Source organism: Chiloscyllium plagiosum, chromosome 13, assembly GCF_004010195.1.
Source record: "Chiloscyllium plagiosum isolate BGI_BamShark_2017 chromosome 13, ASM401019v2, whole genome shotgun sequence".
Taxonomy (NCBI): domain Eukaryota; kingdom Metazoa; phylum Chordata; class Chondrichthyes; order Orectolobiformes; family Hemiscylliidae; genus Chiloscyllium; species Chiloscyllium plagiosum.
This window is the reverse complement of record NC_057722.1, coordinates 58,354,640-58,379,669: the sequence shown is the minus strand read 5'-3', so window position 1 is coordinate 58,379,669 and position 25,030 is coordinate 58,354,640. Positions and strand designations below refer to the sequence as shown.

The following is a 25,030-nucleotide window of genomic DNA, read 5'->3' as shown; positions in this document are numbered from 1 at the left end:
CAAACTTACTAAGCACACTGCACATGTTCACATCCAAATCATTTATGAAAATGACGAAATGCAGTGGACCCAGCACCGATCCTTGTGACACACCGAGAGTCACAGGCCTCCACCACCGAATTGTAACTGTATTTCTTTCCCTTGCAAATGTACTTTTAAGATGTGACCCTTCCTCAGAACGGATCACTGGACTTGAAGTGTTAATCCTGCCTTCTCTCCATTGATGCTGCCAGACCTGTTGAGTTTTTCAAGAAATTTCTGTTTTTGTTTCTGATTTCCAGCATCCACAGTTCACTCCGTTTTTTGCTTTGTGTTTATTGCCTATCTGTTAAATGGACAGAGGGTAATTGCTGTGCATGCAGTGTCACATGTAGGCCAGGCCATGTAAGGATAGTGGACTTCCTTCACAAAATGGAGACTGGTAAACCAGATGGATTAGCTTTTTATTCTTGATCTTTTAAAATAGAAATAAAATTCACCATTTGCATTGGTGGGGTTGAACCCATATCCCCAGAACTTTAACCAAGGGGTTAAGATTACTAATCTAGTAACATTACCAATATGCCACCAACTTCCCTTAAAGTAGCATGTTATTTAGATGTGGGTATGCCATCAAGGTTTGCACTTCGTACCCATCCTAATATTTGCTGAAAGCTTTGGAACGAGTTGCTGCCTGATCATCGTCACACAAAGACCCAACCCAAATAATGACAGGCAGGTAAAGATAGTATCAAAGTTACTAGCTAAGTAGAATTCCACAGTAAGTGGCAAGTCAGAGAATTGGATAGAATCTTTAAAAAAAAGACTCAAAGACTAATAAAGAATGAGAAATTACGAAATACTGGCTAGAAATATAAAAAGAGAAAGTAAGAGTTTGTTGCTGTATGAAAGAAAAGTGGAAAGGAAAAGAAGCATTGATCTTCTGGAGAGTGTGTCTATGGAATTAATAATGGAAAATAAGAAAATTGTGGATGAATTGAACAGATATTGTGTCTGCCTTCAATATAGAGGGTACACATAACATTCACAAAATAATTCTGAATCATGGGGTAAAAGGATGATAACATTAAATAATTACATTCACCAGGAAAAACTGCCAATAAAATTATTAGAGTCAATTACTGACCAAACCCTACGTCCTGATTAACTTAAGCCTGAGGTTTTAAAAGAAATGACTGCTTTGAGTTTACTTTTCAAAGATTCTCTACATTCTGGAAGGATCCCAACAGATTGACAAGTAATCCCTAAATTCAGGCCAGGAAGAGATGGAAAACAAGAATCCATGGATCAATTAGATAGCAAGTATCAGAGAGAGAAAAAAGCCCGAGAATCTATTATTAATGAGGCTACAGCAGAGACTTAGAGATTTACCATGCAATCAGGCAGAGTCAACACGGTTTAGTGAAAGGAAAATTATATTTGATTAGATTATTAGAGTGATTTGAGGAAGTAAAAAGCAATGTGAATAAAGAAAAATCTGCAGGTGTTGTGTACCTAAATTTCGTGAAGACGTGATAAGTTGCCACAACAAAGATTACAGCACAAAACAAGGGCTTGTGGTGTTTGGGTGTATGTTAGACAAAAAGACCATAAAGCACAGGAGCAGAAGTAGACAATTCAGTCTGTTAAGTCTGTTCCACCATTCAATAAGGTTGTGGCTGATCTGATAATCCTCATTTCCACTTCTTGCCTTTTCCCCATATCCCTTGATTCCCTAACTGATTAAACATCTGTCTTTCTCAGCCTGGAATATATTTAAATGACCCAGCCTTAACAGTTCTCTATAGTAATTAATTCCACAGATTCATGACCTTCTAAGAGACGAAATACCTTCTCATCTCTGTTTGAAGTGTGTGAGCCCTTATTCTGAGATTGTGCCATCTGGTGCTAGGCACTCCACAAGGGGAAACACTCTCCCTGCCTCTACTGTGTCAAGTCCTCGAAGAATCTTATGTATTTCAATAAGATCACCTCTCATTCTTCTTTATTCAAATGGATATATACCCAATCTCTTCAACCTTTCCTCATTCAACAGTCTCTTGATACCAGGTGTCAACTTAATGAACCTCCAATGCTAGTATATATTTCCATAGATAATGGGCCCAAAGGTTTTCACGGTATTCCATTTAGGGTCTGATTAGAGCCTTATTTAGCTTTAGCAGAGATCCTTACTTTTATACTCAATTCTCTTTGAAATAAAAGGCCAATTTGCCTTTCCAATTTCCCATTGAAATTGGATGCAGACCTTTTCGGATTCATAGTCAAGAACTCTCAAATCCCTTTGTGCTGTAGCTTTCTGCAGTCTTTCTCTGTTTAAATAATATGCACTTCCTCTACGCTTCTTGCCAATGTGTATAATCTCCCATTTTCCCACATTCAGTTCCACCTGCCACGTTTTTTTGCCCACTCACATAACTTGCCTCTAGTCCTCTGCAAACATTTTGTGCCATCCTTACCAGTTACCTTCCCACCTATTTCTGTGTCATGTGCAAACTTGGCTCTAGTGCATTTACTTTCTTCATCCAAATAATGAATATATTTTGCAAATAATTGTATCCCCAGTACTGATCCTTGTGGCACTCCATGAGATTCAGGTTGCCATCCTGAAAATGCCCCCCCCATCCCAACTCTCTGTCTTTGATTAACTAGCCAAATCTCTAGTCATGCTAATATATTATCTCCAACGCCATGGGCGCTTAGCTTATGAAGTAACCTTATATGTGGCACCTTATCAAATGCCTTCCAACAATCCAAATATGTCATATCCACTGTTTCCCATTTATTTATTTGGCTTGTTACTTTCACAAAGGACGCAAGCAAAATTTATCAGGCATGATTTCCCCTTCATGAAGCCACGTTGACTGTGCCTGATCATACTATGTATTTGTAAATGCTATTACATTTTTTATGTTAGACTTTAACATTTTCCCAATAACAGACATTCAGCAACTGGCTGACGGATACCTTTTCTTCGTCTCCTTCAATTTTTAAGTAAAGGTGTTGACATTAGTTATAGTCCAAACCCCTAGGACTTTTGCAGAATCTAAGGTTTGCTGCAAAATAACTACAAGGACATCTCTGTAGCTACTTCCTTCAATATCCGAGGATGGGTCCCATTTGGTCCAGGGGATTTACTTAGCCTCATATTTTTCTAGTGAAAGTGATTGTATTTATTTTCTCTCCTCCTTTTTCCCCTTGATTATTTAGAAATTTTTGAATGTTATTAGTCTCTTCTACTGTGAAGACTGACCTAATCAAAGTATCTAATCAACCCCGCTGCCATTTCTTGGTTAATCAATTTTTTTTCCTGAGCCCATCCTTTAAGGGGCCCATGTTCACTTTGGCTTCTCTCTTCCTTTTCATATAAAGAAACTCTTGCTGTCTGTCCTGATGTTACCTTCCAGGTTTGCCCTCAAAGTTTATTTTCTCCCTCTTGGTTACTTTTTTGGTTGTCATTGTTTGTTTTTAAAACTTTCTCAACCCTCTGGATTACTACCACTAATATTTGCCACTTTGTATTAGAACATAGAACAATACAGTGCAGTACAGACCCTTCGGCCCCCACTGTTGCGCCGAGCTGTGAAACCAATCTGGAGCCTATCTATCCTACACTATTCCATTTTCATCTCTATGTTTGTCCAGCGACCATTTAAATGCAGTGTGTTCCAAGCCCCCACTACTCTCTGAATAAAGAAATTACCTCTGTCACCTGTCCTATATCTATCCTCCCTCAATTTAAAGCTATGTCCCTTGTGCTAGCCATCACCATCCGAGAAAAAGGTTCTCACTGTCCAGCCTTCCTAACCCTCTGATTATCTTATATGTCTCAATTAATCACCTCACAACCTTCTTCACTCTAACAAAAACAGCCTCAAGATTCTCCCATTCACAGCTATTGATTCTCCCAGGCTGATCTTTACCCATTCTTTTATCTGCCCAACTGCTGTTCTCCCTCTCTCGGCTCCATTTCCGCTAATTGTTTACTCCTCTCCCCTTATAATGACCACAATATAATAGAATTCTTCATTAAGATGGATAATGACAGAATTGATTTTGAGGAGGCTCCTGAATCTAAATAAAGGAAACCTCAATGGTGTGAGGTGCAAGCTGGCGATGATAAACTGGGGAACGTTACTCAAAGGAATGTCAGTGGACAGGCAATGGGAAACATTTAAAGAAAACATGGAGGAACTGCAACAATTTTGATTCTTTTCTGGCACAAAATTAAATATGAATGATCGTCCAACCATGACTAACAAGTGAAACTAGAGATAGCATTAGATCAAAGGAAGGGGCACACAAATTGACCAAACATTGGTGGCTCAGTGGTTAGCACTACTGCCTCACAGTTCCAGGAACCTGGTTCGATTTCAGCCTCGGGCCACCTGACTGTGTGGAGTTTGCACATTCTCCCTGTTTTTATGTGGGTTTCCTCTGGGTGCTCCGGTTTCCTCCCACAATCCAATGATGTGCAGATCAGATTAATTGGCCATACTAAATTGCCTATAGTGTTCAGAAATATATAGGTTAGGTGCATCAGTCAGGGGTAAATGAAGGGGAATAGGTCTGGTTGGTTACTCTTCAGAGGGTTGGTGTGGACTTGTTCCACCAAATGGCCTGTTTCCACACTGTAGGGAATCTAATCTAAACAAAAAATTAGAAAAGCTGAGGGTTTGGAAAAGATTAGATTTCAGCAAAGGAAGACAAAGGATCGATTAAAAGTGGGAAAAAAAATAGTTTGACATAAGCCCTTGGCAACATCCAAACTGATTGTGAAAACTTCTATAGGTATATGAAGGGAAAAAGCTAGTGAAGACAAATTTATTTCCCTTACAGCTAGAAACAAGGGGAATTATAACATGGAACAAAGAGATTGCAAACCAGTTAAAATGATATTCTGATTCCATCTTCACTAAAAAGTGCACTAATAACATCCTAAAAATGATGGGGAGCTCAAGATCTAGTGACAGAGAGGAACAGAAGGAAATCAGCATTAGTAGACTTATAGTGTTGGAGAAATTGATGGAATTTAAGGACAAAAAATTCCCAGGCCCTGATCATCTACCTTCCAGAGTACTTAAGGAAGTGGCCCTTCCAAACAGTAGACACATGGTCATCACTCTTCAAGATTCTGTGGACTCTGGAACAATTCCTTTGGATTGGATGGCGATAGTTGATGTAAGGGGATATGGAAGTTACAGGATAGGCCAGAGTTAATTGCCCACCCTAGTTGCTCCTTCAGGTGGTGGTGGTGGTGAGCTACTTTCTTGAACTACAGGGGTTAGCAACACCCACAATGCCATTAGGGATGGAGCTCCAGGATTTTAACCCAGAGACAGTGAAGGAGTAGAGATCTATTTCCAAGTCAGAATGGTGAGTGGCTTGGAGAGGAACTTCAGGTGGTGGTGTTCCATGTATTTGTTGACTTTGTCCTTTTTCTGTGTTCCTGTAATTCCATACTCCTATGTGCCCCCAACTTTAAACAGCTATTTGTGGCTCTGCATTTAATTTCCTGGTCCTGAAGCTCCTCTGAAACATATGGGACCGCTATTTAAATATAGTTTACGTTGTTGAAGGAAAGGTTATCACGACATCATCACCTGGGATCAAAAGTCCGGACAGCGTATTCATATTCACAGTCTGTGAGTGGTGGGTTTTCAGGTTTTTGTCAATATCTGAAGGCCCTGGTTGGGTGTTGGGGGTTGCAGTTTAGGTGTTGATATTCCAAGGGGTTTTCACATGTAAATATCTATACATTGGATCACAGCGGGTTAATGGGCCTCAGTGATAAACTGTAGCTACTCATTGAGGGTGGTGGAATTCTCTGTTCTCTATACTGTTCTAACAGCCAGCAAACAAAACCACAAAGTTCCAAAAGTTGGGATTAGATCCAACAGCCAGTTCAGACAAGCTGTCCTTTAACAGGAGTGCTTTGAACATTCCACTTACAGCTCTGGCACAGGTTCACTATTCAAGAATAAATTGACTTCATTACTACCGTAGCCAGTCTATTTCTGTCCCTCTCTCTTTATGCCTTCTTCTCTCTGTACCTCTCTGCCTCTGTCACTCTCTCTTCATCCCTCCATCTTTCCTGATGAAGGGCTTATCCATGAAAAGTTGATTCTCGGATACTGCCCATGACCTGCTGTGCTTTACTCAACTCTGATCTCCAGCATCTGCAGTCCTCACTTTCTCCTATCCATCTATGTCTTGTAACCATCTCCCTCCATCTCAGTATCATTATTTCTCTCTCTCAATGAAATGTGATGTTTTCTCTGCCTGTTTTCACCACTAGCTATGATTTTGAGTCATTTACATTGAACACAATTTCAATCAGATTACAGCCTGGGACAGAAGGAGACAGAGAGAGACAGTCCTGGGCCACTCCAGTGCTGCAGGATCAATCAGTACCAGTTCGGGCCTTAGCTCAGCCAGTCTGATATGTTACTGTTGGCCAAGAAGTGAATTGGATTGCTCCACAGATTGCATAATGTTGTCTACTCAGATAGTAACTTCCTCAAACCAAGTGAGTGCTTGTTTAAAGGATATTTCTGTACAAAACGGTGTGTTATTGTTAGTGCTCATCCTTTGAAAGAGCTGCACCTAGATTTGGGAAGTGATGATATGAAGTTCAGCCAAAGCGACCTGTACAGCCTCTGGCTACTTCCTCAAATCCTTCCTTGTCCCTAGCCCATGTCACTGTCACTCCCCCCTCTTTTAGCTCAAGCCACACTCCACGGTTCAGCACAAAAGTCTCAATTGATATTCCAATATAATACTTAGGCAATGCAGCAATGTCAAAGGTTTTGTGTTTCATACAATATGTTCAATAGAGGGGAGGTATTTGCTGGCAAATACTTATTTCTGAACCGATGTGACCAAAAAAATAGATAATCTGGTTATTATCACCTGTTATTTGCAGAAGTCTTTTTTGTGCAAGTTGTTTGCTGTGTTTTTACATGACAGTGTGAATACACTTCAAAAAGGACTTCCTTGGCTGTAAAGGACTTTGAGACGATCAATAATTATGAAAACCCTAATGCAAGGTCTTTGCATTTTCTTCATAAAAGACAATTGATTGAGATGTCTAACCTCCACCATTACTACAACACTGTAAGAATTCATTCAAACATACAAATTAGGTGCAGAAGTAGACTATTCAGCCCCTTGAGCCTGCTCCATCGTTCAATAATGTCATGGCTGATCTGTTTTTGATTTGAATTCCAAATTCCCATTTACTCTCAATAAGCTCTGCTGAACAAGAATCCCTGCCTCCACCACCTTTTCAGACAGAGTGTGCCAAAATCTCACAACCTTATGAGAGAAAAAAATCCTCTGCCTTAAATGGGTGACCCCTTTCTCTGAGCTTATGCCCTCATTTCCAAGACTCTCCCACAAGGGGAAGTAACTCTCAGCATCTACCCTGTCAAGCCTCCTAAGAATCTTGCATGTTTCAATAAGGTCGCTTCTCATTCTTCCAAACTCTAATGAGTACAGTCCCAACCTACTGAACCTCTCTCATAAGACCTCATTATTCCTTAACATAGGACACCAGAATTGCACACAGGACTTGAGATGTAGACTCAACAACATCCTGTTTAACTGCAGGTAACGCCCTTACTTTATGGTCAGTCTATGTCATAATAGTTTTTAAAATCCCATTACTCTTCTTTATTAAGTGTTTTAACTGCATTCTAACATTTTGTGACTCATGCGCCATAACTCTGTGCTCCCCTAATTTTGGTCCTGTGCACATTTTTTGCCTCATTATTGTCAGCCATGCATTTGGCTGTCTGTACCCCAACCTCTGGAATTTTCTCCACCATTTCTCTGCCTGTTCTCCATCTTCAAGAAGCTCTTTAAAACCTCTTTGCTTACATTTTTTACTTCCTTGTTTTAATATTTGGCTAAATCTATGGAACAAAAAAGGGTGCAATTACAATGCCTTTGCAGTCTATGGACCACTTAGTAAGGGGAGTAACAAACTTGCAGAGAAGTTACAGAGCAACACCATCATTGTAAGGTAGTTAGAAAAAGGGAATTTAATACCCAAGTAGGGTAGGGTAGTGGTAGTGTGATGTCCAATGAAAGGCGAGTATTTTTAGATTGTATTCAGGAGAATTTTCTACAGCAGTATGTATTCAATCCAACAAGAAAGGTTTTTTCTTAGAAATGAGGTGGGCCAAGTAGATCAAGTTCTAATGGAGAACCATTTGGGGCACAGCAATCATAGCACGGAAAAAGACTAAGGACAATGCAGGGTAAGAATAATTAACTGGTGGAGAGCAGACTTCAATGTTACAAGAACAGACTGGGCCAGACACATTGGAATCCATGGCTGGTGGGAAAATAGGTGGCTGAACAATGGGCCACCTTGTTCAGGTCTAGTCAAGGTATATTCCCTCAAAATGGAATGGTACGGCAAACAAATCCAGAGCAAGCTGAATGGTGGAGGAGATAGAAAGTAAGGTAAAGGAAAGAAAAGTGTGCATATGGGAGGGGATCAAGTAGAAATTAAAATTGAGGACCTAGATGAATACATAAACTTGAGAGAGAGAGGTGAGAAAGCAAATAAAAGAAGTAAAAAGTTATCATAATAATAGACCAGCAACTAACATTAAAGGAAATCCTTTATGTGCACATAAATGGTAAAAGGAATAGGATCATCTAGGGAGGAAAAAGGGGGATTTACACATCCAGGCAAGAGGAATGGCTGAGACATTAAATCAATATTTTGCATCTAACTTTACCAAGGCAGTAGATGCTACCCAGGCCATTGTGACAAAGGAGGAATCCCAGTCACTAGAAACGCTCAAAATTGAGAGGGAGGAAGTACTTTAATTGTTCAGTACTAGGACCAGATGATTTTGAGAGGGTGAGAATGGAAACTGCAGGGACACTGGTTACAATCTTTTATTCTTCCCTTAACCCTGGCAACGTGACTGAATACAGAAGAATTGTAATATCAAGGCCCCGTTCAGAAAAAAACATTGTAAGATTAAGCTCAGCAATTAGAGACCAGTCAGTTTAACTTGATGGAGAAACCTCTAGAAACAATTATTCGGGATAGAATTATTAGTCATATGGAGAGAAATTAATTTGGAAGATCGGAATGGATTTCCAATGTGGAAATTATGTTTACCTAACTCGTTGGAGAGTTTTGATGAGGTAACAAAAAGATGGTAACACTGGTGTGGTAAACAATGACTTTTAAAGGTGCTTGTTTCATACAACAGACATTTGAGAAAAGTTAAAGCAAATAAAATATGTCTGCATGGCTTTCATCTGGGTGCTCTGGTTTCTTCTCGCAGTCCAAAGATGTGCAGGTGAGGTAGATTAGCCATGGGAAATGCAGGGTTACAGGGATGGGGTGGGGGAGCTGGGGGTTTGGGTGGGATGCTCTTCAGAGAGTTGGTGTGGACTCAATGTGCTGAACCACTTGCACACTGCAGGGATTTTATGATTCTATGTCATTGTCATTCCATGCCATTCCAAACAAGTTGCTGGAGTGGGCAGATGAAAATAATTGTCACCTAGCCGTGGTTCCCACTTTCTATGAAAGAATAAAAACAATGAAAGATACTGGGGCTGAAAAGTTTTAATCATGAGGCTCTGTTACAAAGCCTTCACTTGTTTTCTCTTGTGTGCAAACGGTGAAGGGATGATCAAATCAAGGGTTTTACATCAATTAAAGGATCCAACAGAATTGATAGAAATGATTTCTTCCAGTGGAGAGGGAGCAGATGTTTAAATCCAAAGCCAGGTTGTTCAGCAGTGATATCAGGCAGAGGTTCTTCACAGAAAAATCAAAATAAAGCTATTGGATTGAAAGAAAAGTTCAATTCAGCCTGGACAGAGAGAGGTAAACGTGAGAATTCAGAAACTGCCAAAGGATAAGCAGGATATTAGTAAAGACAAAAAAAAGTGAACAAAATCTAACCCAAAATACAAAATCAGATTGTGTGAGTTTTTATTCATTTGTAAAAGGAGAGGTGTGCAAGTAAACATTAGAGACGGATACAAATAAAAGTACTTTGATGAATAAGGAGGTTTTAGAGATATTTAAAAAATATTTGTGACTGTCTTCATATCCAAAAACAAAAAGAACAAGTATGGAAAACAGGGTTTAGATTAATGTGGTGCTGGAAAAGCACAGCAGGTCAGGCAGCATCTGAGGAGCAGGAAAATCGACGTTTCGGGCAAAAGCCCTTCATCAGGGGTTGAAGTGTTCCGAGGCGGAAGATGAGGTGTTCTTCCTCCAGGCGTTGGGTGGTGAGGGAGCAGCGGTGGAGGAGGCCCACGACCTGCATGTCCTCGGTAGAGTGGGAGGAGGAGTTGACATGTTGGGCCACAGGGCGGTGGAGTTGATTGGTGTGGGTGTCCCGGAGATGTTCCCTGAAGTTCTCTGCTAGGAGGCGTCCAGTCTCTCCAATGTAGAGGAGACCGCATCGTCAGCAACGAATACAATAAATGACATTGGTGGATGCGCAGGTGAAATGTTGATGGATGTGGAAGGCTTCTTTAGGGGCTTGGATGGAGGTGAGGGAAGAGGTGTGGGCGCAGGTTTTGCAATTCCTGCGGTGCCAGGATGGGAGGTTGGGTTGTTGGGGGGCGTGGACCTGACCAGGTAGTCATGGAGGGAACAGTCTTTGCGGAAAGCGGATATGGGTGGGGAGGGAAATATATCCCTGGTGCTGGGGTCCGTTTGGAGGTGGCGGAAGTGTCGGAGGATGATGCGGTTAATGCGAAGGTTGGTAGGGTGGAAAGTGAGGACCGGGGGTTCTGTCCTTGTTACGGTTGGAGGGGTGGGGTTTGAGGGCGGAGGTACGGGATGTGGATGAGATTCGTTGGAGGGCATTTTCAACCACGTGGGAAGGGAAATTGCAGTCTCTAAAGAAGGAGGCCATCTGGTGTGTTCTGTGGTGGAACTGGTCCTCCTGGGAGCAGATACAGCGGAGGCGGAGGAATTGAGAATACGGATGGCATTTTTGCAGGAGGTAGGGTGTGAAGAGGTGTAATCCAGGTAGCTGTGGGAGTCGATTTTGTAAAAAATGTCAGTGTTAAGTCGGTCTTCATTAATGGAGATGGAGTGGGCCAAGAAAGGGAGGGAAGTGTCAGAAATGGTCCAGGTGAATTTAAGGTCAAGGTGAAATGTGTTGGTGAAGTTGATGAACTGCTCAACCTCCTCGTGGGAGCATGAGGTGGCGCCGATGCAGTCATCAATGTAGCGGAGGAAGAGCTGGGGAGTGGTGCTGGAAGATGGACTGTTCTACATAGTCGACAAAGAGACAGGCATAGCTGGGGCCCATACGGGTGCTCATGGCTACCCCTTTGGTCTGGAGGAAGTGAGAGGATTTGAAGGAGAAATTGTTGAGGGTGAGGACCAGTTCAGCCAAACGAATGAGAGTGTCAGTGGAAGGATACTGTTAGGGATGTCGGGAGAGGAAGAAACCGAGGGCTTGGAGGCCTTGGTCTTGGCGGATGGAGGTGTAGAGGGATTGGATGTCCATGGTGAAGATGAGGCCTTGGGGGCCGGGGAAATGGAAGTCTTGGAGGAGGTGGAGGACATGGTGGTGTCTCGAATGTATGTGGGGAGTTCCTGGACTAAGGGGGATAGGACAGTGTCAAGGTAGGTGTAGATGAGTGGGGCAGGAGCAGGCTGAAACAATGGGTTGGCCAGGGTGGTCAGGCTTGTGGATCTTGGGAAGGAGGTAGAATTGGTCGGTGTGGGGTTCCTGGACTACGAGGATGGAAGCTGTGGGTGGGAGATCTCCTGAGGCGATGAGGTTCTGAATGGTCTGGGAGATGATGGTTTGGTGATGGGGGGGGTGGGGTCATGATCGAGGGGGCGGTAGGAGGAGGTGTCTTCGAGTTGGCATCTGGCTTCAGTAGTGAAGAGGTCAGTGTGCTAAACTACCACTGCATCCCCTTTATCCACTGGTTTGATGGTAAGGTTGGGATTGGAGCAGAGGGACCGGAGGGCTGCACATTGTGAGGGTGAGAGGTTGGAGTGGGGGAGGGGTGTCAAATGTGTGTGTGAAACATTAAGTAATTAATATTATTAAAGAAAACAAACTGGAGAAATTAATGGGGATAAAAGCAGACTAAACTTTAGAACATGATAACCTAGGCTTATAGAAGAGTTAGCTGCAGAGATCCTAAATTCAGTGATTGTGATTTTCCAGAACCTTGTACATTATATAAGTTAGAGTTGGGAGTGTGGTGTTGGAAAAGCACAGCAAGGGGTGGCACGGTGGCTTGGGGGTGGCACGGTGGCTCAGTGGTTAGCACTGCTGCCTCACAGCGCCAGGGACCTGGGTTCAATTCCGACCTCGGGTGACTGTCTGTGTGGAGTTTACACATTCTCCCCGTGTCCGCGTGGGTTTCCTCCGGGTGCTCTGGTTTCCTCCCATGGTCCAAAGATGTGCAGGTTAGGTGAACTGGCCAAGCTAAATTGCCCATAGTGTTCAGGGATGTGTGGGTTTGGTGTATTAGTAAGGGTAATAGGTCTGGGTGGGATACTCTTGGGAGGGGTGCCATGGGCTTGTTGGGCTGAAGGGCCTCTTTCCACACTATAGGGATTCTAATGCTAATTAAGGTCATCAGCATCCAAGGAGCAGGAGAATCAATGTTTCAGGAAAATGCCCTTCATCAGGAATAAGGCTGTGGGCTGAGGGCGTGGAGAGATAAATGGGAGGGGGTTGGGGATGGGGGAAAGGTAGCTGAGAGTGCAATAGGTGCAAGAGTGTGATAGCCCTTCCCCCCCAGCCCCACCCCCTCCCCCTCCCATTTACCTCACCACCCTCGGCTCCCAGCCTCATTCCTGATGAATGGTGTCCTCTCATTCTTTGAAATCCATCAAGTAGAGGTCTATCTTATTCAATTTGTTCTCATTACAAAATCTCTTTAACACATGAGACCACTTAGCCCATTCCGTCTGCATGGCTCATTAAATGAGCATTATAACTTTGTGCCAATTCCCTGCCTTTTCCCCATATACTTGCACTTTACTTTCATTTAAATAACAATCCAATGTCCTCTTAAATGATTCAATTGAGCCTGCCTCCTCTGCACTTCCAGTATCTCACTACCTACTGAGTAAAGCAGATTCATCTCATATTTGTTCCTTGTGCAATTTACCTTTTATCTGTATGCTCTCAGTCTTGACCCTTTATGAGTGGGGATAGTTTCTCCCTGTTTACTTTGGTCAGATCCTTCCTGATTCATGATTTAAAATCCTCTTTCTAAACTCCTCTCAGCCTTCTCCATCCCAAGATATCAGACCTAATCTCTTCAATCTATCCACTTAGCTGAAGTTTCACATCCCTGGAACCTCTCTTCTGCAATCTTTTCTGTAAATCTCCTCTGTACTCTCCCCACTGTGTTCACACTCTTTTTATAGTATGGCATCCAGACTTACACACAAACTCCTGCTGCGCTTGTGTTGTATACAAGTTCAACATGACCTTCTTGCAGTTGTATTCTCTAACAATAAAGCACAGGATACTGTATGCTTTCTTAACTGCTCACTATACTTGTCCGACCAACTTTAGCGGCTTATCTATATATATATATCCAGATCCCTCTGCTCCTGCACCCACTTTAAAAAGTACACTTTATTTTATGTAAAGGTAAAATTTTACATTGCCTCTTCATAGTCTTTCTACTAAAACATATCACCTCACACTTCTCCACATTGGACTTTTTAATCCGTTTATGGTATGTGGGTATCACTGACCAGGCCAGCATTTACCACCCATCTCCAAATATCTGGAAAAGGTGATACTGAATTACCTTCTTGAATCACTACAGTCCATGAGGTGTAGGTGACTGCAATGCTGTTAGGGAGGCAATTCCATGATTTTAACACAACACTGAAAGAACAGTGATACATTTACCATTAATGAACATAATTCGTAATCTCTGACCTGCTATTGCAGTCACAGCATTTATGTGCTTTGTTTCTGGTCAATGGTAACCCCCAGAGATGAGGGCACAACCTTCGAGTAAAGGGAAGACCTTTTAGATTAGAGATTAGATTAGATTACTTACAGTGTGGAAACAGGCCCTTCGGCCCAACAAGTCCACACCGACCCTCCGAAGAGCAACCCACCCAGACCCATTCCCCTACATTTACCCCTTCACGTAACACTATGGGCAATTTAGCATGACCAATTCACCTAACCTGCACATTTTTGGACTGTGGGAGGAAACCAGAGCACCCGGAGGAAAGCCATGCAGACATGGGGAGAATGTGCAAACTCCACACAGACAGTTGTCTGAGGCAGGAATTGAACTCGGGTCTCTGGCGCTGTGAGGCAGCAGTGCTAATCACTGAGCCACCGTGCCGCCCAGAAGGGAGATAAGGAGAAATTTCTTTCGCCAGAGAGTGGTGAATGTATGGAATTCATTGCCACAAAAGGCTGTGGAGGCCGGGTCATTGAGTATATTTAAAACAGAGATGGACAAGTTCTTGATTGCCAAGGGGATCAAAGGTTAAGGGATGAAAGTGGGAAAATGGGATCGAAAAACCTATCAGCCATAATTGAATGGCAGAGCAAACTCAATGGGCTGAATGGCCTAATTTCTGCCTCTATGGTCTTATATTTCCAATTCAGGATGGTAAGGATTGGAAGGGTACTTGCAGATGGCAGTGTTCCATATATTCATTGCTGTTGCCCTTTTAGATAGTGCTTGTCATGGATTTGGAAGGTGTTATCTAAGGAGCATTAATACATTTCTGGGATTCACGTTAGGATGGGACACACTGTTGCTGCTGTGTATCAGTGGTAGAGGGATTGAATGTTGAAGGTGTTTAAGAGGGAGCCAATCAAGCAGGCTGCTTTATCCTGTTTGACTTCAAGCTTCTTTAACGTTGTTAGAGCTGCACTCATCCAAACAAGTGAGAGTATTCCTCACCCGCCTGATTTGTGCCTTGTAGATGATGGACAGGCTTTGAGGAGTCAGCAGGTGAGTTATTCACAATGGAATTCATAAACTCTGACCCTGTACTTGGAATTAAAGCATTTATGTGCTTATTCCAAATCAGTTTCTGGTCAATGGAGTGACCCCCAGAATATTAATCGTGAGGTGTTCAATGACAGTAATGACATTGAACATAAAGGAGCAATGGTTAGATTTTCCCTTGTTGGGGATGGTCATTGTGTGATATTTGTGTGGTGTTAATGTTAGCCTAAACTGGATATTGTCCAGATCTTGATGCATTTGAACATGGACTGCTTCAATATCGGAGGAGGGGCAAATGATGCTGAACATTATGCAATCATCAACAAACATCTCCACTTCTGACCTTACGAAGAAGGAAAGGCCATTAATGAAGAAGTTGAAGATGGTTGGGCCTAGGACACTACCCTGAGGAATTCCCGCAGAGAGGTCCTTCAGCTGAGATAATTGATCTCCAACAACTACAGCCATCTTTATTTGTGACAGGTATGACCCCAATCTGTGAAAAGTTTTCCCCAGATTCCCAAAAATTCCCAGTTTTCCAAGAGCTCCTTGATGTCACTTTCGGTCAAATGTGACTTTGATGTCAAGAGCAGTTACTGTCACCTCATGTCCGGAATTCACCTCCTCTGTCTATGCTTGGACCAAGGTTGTAATGAGGTCAGGAACTGATTGCATTTGGTGGATCCAAAACTGAACATTAATGAGCAGGTTATTGCTTAGCAGGTGCTGCTTGATAGCACTGGTCGGTATTAACTTCCATCACTTTACTGATTATTGATTTAGACTGATGGGGTGGTACTTGACTGGGTTGGATTTGTTCTACTTTTTGTGCACCCAAAATAACTGGACAATTTTTTGTGTTGGTGGATGGATGTCAGTGTTAGCACTGTACTGGAATAGCTTGACTAAGGGACCGGCCAGTCCTGGAGCACAAGTATTAGATTAGATGCCCTACAGTATGGAAACAGGTCCTTTGGTCCAACAAGTCCACACTGATTCTCTGAAGAGCAACCCACCCCATGTTTTCCCATGACTAATGCACCTAACACTATGGGCAATTTATCATGGCCAATTCACCTGACCATCACATCTTTGGATTGTGGGAGGAAACCAGAGCACCTGGAGGAAACCCTTGCAGACAGGGGGAGAATATGCAAACTCTACACAGTCACCCGAGGTAGGAATCGAATCTGGGTCCCTGGCACTGCGAGGCAGCAGTGCTAACCACTGAGCCACTGTGCTGCCCCTTCAAAATTCTTTCTATAATGCTATCAGGGCCCACAGCTTTTGCAGTATCCAATGCTTCCAACTGTTTGATGACATCATGGGAAGTGAAGCAAATTGGCTGTTCACTGGCTAGAGATATCATGAACTGGCAAGGATATGTGTGTGTGAGCGTTTCTGAGTGACTTTGTGCCAGTCTCTGTGTGATTATATTTTTCCATGTGCACCTGTGTCTATGATTATGTGTGATTGTCTATGCCTGTATGTGTGCGTGTGAGAGACTGTCTGTCAGTGTTTGTGTGTCACTGTATCTGTGTCTCTGTATATGTATGTGTCTGTGTGTGTATGAGACTGTTTGGTCTTATGTTAACATATGTCCTCCTGTTGTCACTAAGGAAAACTCAAAGCTGGTATAAGTTCTGAAAGATTTAGTATTTCACTTATGAAGTGATTTTTTTTGCTTCTCAGGAAGAGTTTCCTTCCCATTTCTTTTGAAGGCAGCTGAAGGTGTCAGGAATTGTTTGGTGTCTGGAGCCAGCCAGATAATATCGGTGAAACACTGAATGAATGCTGCAAACACCTGGTGCTCACAACTTGTTCAAACTCGTCTCAAGCCTCTTCCAACTTAAATTTTCCTATTAACATTTCCACTCCTTATTTACATGGATTGAGCTCATGGTTCAGGCATCAGCAGTGATGCAGTCTACAGCATCTTCCTTCAATGAGACAGCTCCATTCCTGTTCTCCAATTTAGTCCAGTCTTCAATCAGCCTCTCACAACATCATTTCAAACCAACATCACAGGGAGACTGCAGGGGATCCGGTCCAATCCTGACTGAAAGGATTTGCTTGGAGGCTGCTCCTCGAGGCAGACTGGAGTCCTGGTAACATGGGAGTCAGAGAGGTAGTGGGAGGAAGAGAGCAGCTACCACTAAGTTTCAAACTGAGTGGAAAAACAAGGCATTTTGACAAATAGCAAACCATAAATTTATTGGTTGGTAACAAACTGCTGTTAGGAACTGTCTACAAATCGATGGAAATTAGAAAAGCATATACTTATAGCCAAGTTGCTATACTTGGATTTAACTGAGTAAGTTAGGCCAATCTGGTAAACTATTGAAAGTAATGAAAGGAAGTAAAGATAAGACTTAAATTAAGGTCTTTGGAGACTTAAAATAAGGACTCTGCATAGCAGAGTGTAACTAACAGCCTAAACTGGTTAAGTGATGGCAGCAGAGCCCACACCCTCCTGTGTGATTGGGAAGCCATGGACGTTTCCAGTTTGCCTGGTGACCATGTATGGAGGAGGTGTGTCTGGCTGTAGCTATTGGCTAACCATATTTCAGAGCTGGAGCAGTGAATGCTGTTACTATGGAGCATCTGCGATGCTGAGATTGCCATGTACAGTGAGATGGCCATATCATAGGTAGAGACTGAACAGGCAGAGTCAGGCTCTTACTAAACTCCTTATGCATTGACTCCCCTGCTCTGATGCTGCTCGACCTGCAGTGCTTTTTACATTTCCACTCTTTATCGACTGTGACTTTCCAGCATCTGCAGTCCCCACTAACTCCTATATATTCATGACTGTGTGGCCAAATGTCATCCTAACTCCATTTACAAGTTTGCTGATGACAACTCCATTGTAGGCCAGATCTCAAACAATGATGAGACAGAATATAGGAAAGAAATAGAGTGCTTGATGGCATGGTATAAAGATAAAATCTCTCCCTCAATACCAGATAAACAAAAGAGCTGGTCATTAACTTCAGGAAGCAAGATGGAGGGAAGGCCCCATCTACACCAAAGGTGCAGAGGTGGAGATGGTCTCAAGACGGTCAAGTTCCTGGGAGTGATGATCACCAACAATCTGTCCTGGCCCACTCACGTTGATGCTACGGTCAAGAAAGCACAACAATTACTCTATTTCCTCAGGAGACGAAGGAAATTCGGCATGTCTGTAAAGAACCTTACCGATTTTATAGATACACTACGGAAAGCATTCATTCAGCTGCATCACAGCTTGGTATGGCAACTGCTCTATCCGTAAGTGTAAGAAACGACAGAGAACACAGCCCAGTAAATCACACAAGCCAACCTTCCATCCACTGACTCCATCTATACTTCCTGCTGCTTCAATAAAGCAATCAACACAATCATTCCTCTCCCACCCAGGTTATACTCTCTTCCAACCTCTTAGGTCAGGCAGAAGATACAAAAACCTAAACACACATATCAACAGATTCAAGAACAGCTTCTTCCCCGCAGTTATTAGAATTCTGAATGGACCAATCAAATTTTAAATCTAACATTGATCTCGCTCTCTGTGCACCTTTTCTGCAGCCGTAACATTGTAGTCTTCGGTCTGCTCTATTCCCCTAATGCACTTTGTATGGTATGATCTGCTTGTACTGCATGAAAAACAAAACTTTTAATTGTATCTAGGTACATGAGACAAAAATAAATCAAATCAAATCAGACAGGGAATGGGGGACAACCAAGCAGTGTAGTGCAAGGCAGAGAGTGCAGCAGGACCTTTTGACTGTGCCCCTGGCAACAGTTAAGAAACAATTTCTCAGGGGATAGCAATGAGAGTGAGTCCAAGTGTACCACGGGTGGCACTGCTACACAAGAGGGGAGGAGGAGGACCAGCAGGCGCTATAGTGAAAGGGGATTCAATAGTAAGTGGAATACACAGGCAGTTCTGTGGCCACAGATGACTTCAGGATGGTAGTCATGATATGTAGATGCCGGTGTTGGACTAGGGTGTACACAGTTAAAAATCACATCCTGGTGTTGTGTGATTTTTAACTTCAGGATGGTAGGTTGCCTCCCTGGTGCATGGATCAAAGAGGAGTCAAAGTGGTGGCAGAGCATTCTGATAAGGGAGGCTAACAGCTAGTGGTCATCGTACACATTAGTACCAGCCACATAGGTTTTAAAAGGAGGATGAGATCCTACAAACAGAATATATGGAGTTAGGATGCATGTTGAAAAGGAGGTAGTAATCTCAGGATTAATACCAGTGCCTCATACTAGTGAGTGTAAAAATTATATCATACAGCAAATGAACACTTGGCTGAAGAAATGGTGTAAAAAAAAAGAGATTCTAATTCCTGAGACATTGGGACTGATTCTAGGGAACGTGGGACTAGCACGAGCAGGACAAGTTGCATCTGGGCAGGACTAGGGCTAATGCCTTCAGGTTAAGGGGGGCTTAGTTAGTGCTGTCAGGGATGGTTTAATCTAGAATGGCGGGGGAATGGGAAACAGATAAGCAGGTCAGAGGAGGGAGAAACAGTGATAAAACTCAGAAAACAGAAAAGCAAGAAGTAAAATTGTAAGGCAGGAAAAAAGCAAGAAGCAAAATTATAAGGCAGAAAAAATGCATGGAAGAAAAATAAATGGGGCTGGAATGCAAAATAAAGCTAAAGTGACTAATAGGGGTACAAAGATAAATCTAAAGACATTGCATCTTAATGCTTAGAGCATTTGCAATAGTGTAGATGAATTAGTAGTGCAAATAGATATAAATGGTTATGAGTTAGTTGTACTTACATTCTTGGTTGCAGGATGACCAAGGATGAGAACTGAACACCCATGGGTATTCATTATTTACAGAGGACATGTAAAAAGGGAAATAAGTTGGAGCAGCGTTGTTTGGAAAAGCTGACATTAATGCAATCCTGAGAAGGGATATTGGCTCATAAAATCATGATGTGAAACTTGTATGAGTGGTGATTAGAAACAATAAGGAGCAGAAAACATTATGTGGGATTTTCTACAACCCTCAAACAGAAATGGAGACGTAAGGAAATTAAGAAATTGAAGAAATTAGAGATGCATGTAAAAAGGATGCAACTGTAATCAAAGGTTAATTTAATTTAAATATCAATTTACATAGCAATGGTATTGTGGAGAAAGATTTCCTGGAGTGCGTACATGATGGTTTTTAGACTAATATATTGAGGAACCAACAGAGTAATGATATTCTAGTCTGGGTATTGTATAATTTGAGAGGATTAATTAGCAATCTTGTTATGCAGGGTTCCTTAGGAAACAACAATCATATGATAAAATTCTTCATTAACAGTGAAGTAGTCAAATTAAAATGAAGATCCTAAATCTAAATAAAGGGAGCAATGAGGGTATGAGATACAAATTGGCAAGAATGAATTGGAGAACCTTACTGAAACGGTTGATAATGTATAGGCAATGTTAATATTTATAGACTGTATGCATCAATTACAACAATGATTAACTCCTGCACAATAATAAACCAAGTAATTGGCTCAAATATGGCTCACAAAATAAATTTGGGGTAGTATTCAATCCAAAGAAGAAACATAGAAAATTGCCAGAAAAAAATTGCAAGCCTCAGGATTGGGAGCATTTAAAAATTCAGCAAGCAGTGACAAAGACGGGAATTGAGATGGGAAAATAGAGTATTTGAGTAAAATTGCAGGCAACTGACTAAAGAAGTTTCTATAAAAATGTGAAGAGAAAAATATTAGTAGATACAAATGTAGGTGTCTTATGGTTAGAAACAAGAAAATTTATAATGGGGATCAAAGAAATGGCAGAAGAATTAGAACTGATATGATAAGACTGTAAGACACTGGAGCAGAAGTACGCCATTTCAACACATCAAGTCTTCCCCACCATTCAATGAGATGATGTCTGAACTGATAATCAACTCCATCTCTCTGGCATTTCTAGTCTGTATTCACTTGAGTTGAGAAGAATAAGAAGGAATCTGATTGAAACATTAGATGGAGGGAGGCTGTTCCCTTGGTTGGAGAATTTCAAGATTTTAGAGAATATTAGAACTTAAGGCTGAGCTGTTTCAGTTCTTTCAATTATTGTTAAGATTTCATTGGTCCTCTTCACGTTGCACATTCAAAGAATGCTGATCTCTACCAAAGTTGCCACTGGAATTCCGACTGTTTTATTTGGGAAGTTTCATTTGGAGAACATACTTTAATATATTCTGCATTTGATTCCCATGCATATTTGAAATTTAAATCTGAACTGAAACTGCCTATAACTGGCTACAATACAGGAAACACTGTTTTCTTGTTGTTCCAGATTTTTGAAATACTTTTCCTGACAGCTTTCACATTAGCCAAGTATTAATTTGTTTAAGGAAAATAATTTTTGAATAACCTGAATGCGGTCCCCTGAGGGTTTGATTTCAGGACCATTGATTGTTGTTTATAATTGACTGAATTGTTTAGGCAGTACAATTTAGAAGTTTATGGATTGTATAAAACTTGATAATGTCATAAACTGTGAACAGAGTAACAGACATCAAGATGACTGAGAATGTTGAAATAGGCAGACACAATTTTGTGTAGCTAAATGTGAAACTGTCTTCATACTGATAATCACCTTGGCAAGGAAAAAATGAGAGAGGAAATGCAAAGATACTTCCAACAGCTAATATCGTCTCTTGAGTTTCTCCATTCACAGGCAAAGCACACCTTCAGACCACCTCCCACCCTTCCACAACCTGATCCAACGGATTCAATTAGCTCCCCAGTCATGAGCATGCAAAGTGAAGAAGCGAACAACGGTGAAGAGGAGATTCTGTACGCATTTTGTCAGTGGCCTTCCTGTGACATTAAACCACATGAGTTTTACCTTGTCTTTCAATCATTTAAGGGACATGAAGGCTCACTGATCAAGCTAACATCACAACAGCCAGTTGGCTTTGTTACATTTAGCAAGAATCCGGGAGAAGAAGCAGCATTAAGTACTGGCAGGAAAATTCCACTGAAAAATGGTAGTGTCATTGAGGTAGTTATCATAGAATGATAAAAGGATGGAATGTAATGTTGAAAGATTGAATTGGACTATCTCTTTCGACATTAATGTATTATTAAAGAGTTAAACTGCACTGACCGAACATTCTGGTGGTGGGTGGGGACAACATTCATGCAGTAAAGCGGACGGCTCCCACTCCATTTAGACAGTCATTTGCTACTACTCCCTTACTATTATCAAATTAAACTATCATTTAACCTCTTCCATTCAGAAATGCTTTCATAGCCATCCCCCGAAACTAGGACATATCACACCTAAATTGTCTTGGGGAATCACTGAGTCAGGAAATTGCTTGCATAATGATTCCCCAGGATTGGGGCATTTACATAATTTGAGGATGATGTCATCTACCATTGTACCTGTGGTAACATGCAGTTATGGGGGAGTGGGCACGTGGGAAGGAGTGGTCAGAGTATCTGTGAGCATTACCAACTGCCCTGTATAAAGGGGATGTGTTTTCTTTGTTCGGGGCCTCCTTTACTTGACTTTGCACACCTTTGAAGAGGGTCAAAGGGGTAACCTAGCTTGTATAGGCTTTAATAAACTTTAACTGTTTGTAGAAGGTGGTGTGCGCGAATTGCATCTTGTATGTGCAACTTCGGGAAAAGAACCTAACAAGGGAAACACTATTGATGTAATACACATAGGTTTCCGGAAGGCACTTGATATAATGCCACACATGAGACTTATGGGGAAGGTTATAGGTCATGGCGTAAAATGGACAATAGCAATATGGATACAGAGTGATAGGTAACAGAGAGTAATGGTCAATGGATATTTGTTGGGCTGAAAGAAAATTTGTAGTGGAGCTCCCCAAGGGTGAGTATTGTCATCATTCCTTTTCCTGATATATAATAATGGTTTGAATCTTGCTATGCAGGGGACAATTTCCAAGTTTGCAGATGTCATGAAACTTGGAAGAATAGTAAATACTGAGGACAGTAGTGTGGTATTCTAAAATGACATTGAACAGTTGGTGGAGTGGGTGGATAAATGGTGGTTTAATACAGAGAAATGTGAGGTGATGCACTTTGATTGGAAAAATGTTGAAAAACAATGAAGATGATGGTGCAATACTAGAGAGAGTACATGAGCAAGAAGGACTTGAGTGTATATGTACGCAGGTCACTGAAAATAGCAGGAAAGGTAGAAAAAGCAGCTTGTAAAACATAAGATGTTCTCAGCTTTAATAATACAGTATCACCTCGATTATCCGAACATCAATTATCCAAATTTTGGGTTATCTGAACAAGATCTCAGTGTCCCTGAAAATGGCATTGGACATCTCTGCATAACTAAGAAATGTTTGATAACTGGCACTCAAATTACTGCTTGTTTACTTTACAATAGATCAGTTATCAGTTAAATGGCAGTATGGCGTGCCTTGCCAGATAACCGAGAAAATTCGGATAACCGACATTCATAAATTATCACTTGTTTATGATCAGATCGATTATCCGAATGATCAGTTATCCGAACAAAATACTCTCCACCCATCTCGTTCAGATAATCGAGGTTCTATGGTAATGGGATTGAGTACAAAAGCAAGGAACTGATACTGAAGACCTCAACTGCAGTTCAATTGTGTGCGTTACATTATAGGAGAGATGTGAATGTATTGGATAAGTGCTGAAGTGATTTAAAAGGATGGTTGCAGGAATGAGAAACTTCAGCTATGAGGATAGATTGAGGAAGTTGAGACTGTTCACCTTGGAGAGAAGATGACGGAGAGGAAATTTCAGCAAAATTTTCAAAACCATGAGCTGGCTGGACAGAGTAGATATGGAGAAGGTGTTCCTACTCATAAAAGGAACAAGAAACAGACGGCATAATTTTAAAGTGATGGGCACAGGGAACAAGAGTATTGTGAGAAAGAAAATGTTTCACATACCAAGTAAAGCTATGAAAAGCAATGCCTGGACATGTGGTGGAGGTGGGTTCAATTGCGGCATTCATGAGAACATTGAATGATTATTTAAATAGGAACAATGTACAAGGGCATGGAATAGTGCAAGAATGACACATGATTTTCATATGGAGAGCTGCAGTTGATATGGTGGCTTGAACTGCCTCCTTTAGCATTGTAACAATTCCATGACTCAGTGACCCCTGCAATGTCCGGACTCTGGGTGATTGGGATGATTAGGGATGAGAAGGTGGCTGTCAATACCAGGAACTACATTATTCAGGGTGAGACCCAGGATCCATCCCCATCCTCCTGGGCCAGCATTCACATTGAGGACTCTCTTGCACAAGCCCAGCCTTCACTGAGCTGAAATTCCAACTGCATCGATTCCAGACAGCCAGGTGCAGGAGCCCCTTTTATCTGAATGTACAGTCGGATTCAGACTGATTGGGACCTCCTGCAAAAACTGCAGACAATACAATTGAACCAAGTGGATTCCAAATCCAATTAACTTCTACAACTGTCAATCATGGTATTTATTCTGGCCCATGTATTACGGAGAATGAACACCAGCCTGTGGCCAGTAACATTACAACGTCTCCTTGTTGCTTAATACCCAATGGGTTTGGTCCCATAATTTGATCAATATACATTAAATGGCATGAAATATTTGTGGAGTGATCGGATTTGGAGGGAGGGGTGGAAAATCATTGGTGGGAGGGGAGAATGAGGGTAGAAGTTAGAAGGTGGAGATGGGACTAGGATTGGAGCATGGATTACAGGATGAGAGTTAGAAGATGGGGGTGTTGTTTAAGTACCTGGATTGAATTGGAGACAGTGTGGGAATCTGAAGGAGTACAAATGCTTGCATTCTCTCTCTTCACCTTCCTGCTTCCCTGTTTCTCTTGCCAAAAGAAAAACAAGGTTTGTATTGAGTATGCCTGACTGAATCTATTCAGAGGATTTTTAGGAAAGTGTCACTGTTAGGAATTCATCATCAGTTGCTGATGTAAGTGTGGGTGGGTCAGATACGCTACACTGGACTGGAGTTCGACAGACTGAGGGCATGGGAGGTGAAGAAATACAACAGGACACCTGGAGTGGTTT

At 41.8% G+C, this 25,030-nt stretch overlaps 1 protein-coding gene across 2 annotated transcripts in view; it reads right to left on the bottom strand.

Moving 5' to 3' along the window:
* tprg1 (tumor protein p63 regulated 1) overlaps positions 1-25,030 on the bottom strand; it is a 71,826-nt gene that overhangs the window by 28,338 nt on the left and 18,458 nt on the right. The window contains exon 4 of one of the 2 annotated variants that reach the window (XM_043702546.1): positions 13,929-14,000. The exons of the other annotated variant lie outside the window; for it this stretch is intronic. Coding sequence (XP_043558481.1) covers positions 13,929-14,000 — 72 coding nt within the window. The remainder of the gene's footprint in view (positions 1-13,928; positions 14,001-25,030) is intronic. 2 annotated transcript variants of the gene reach the window in all.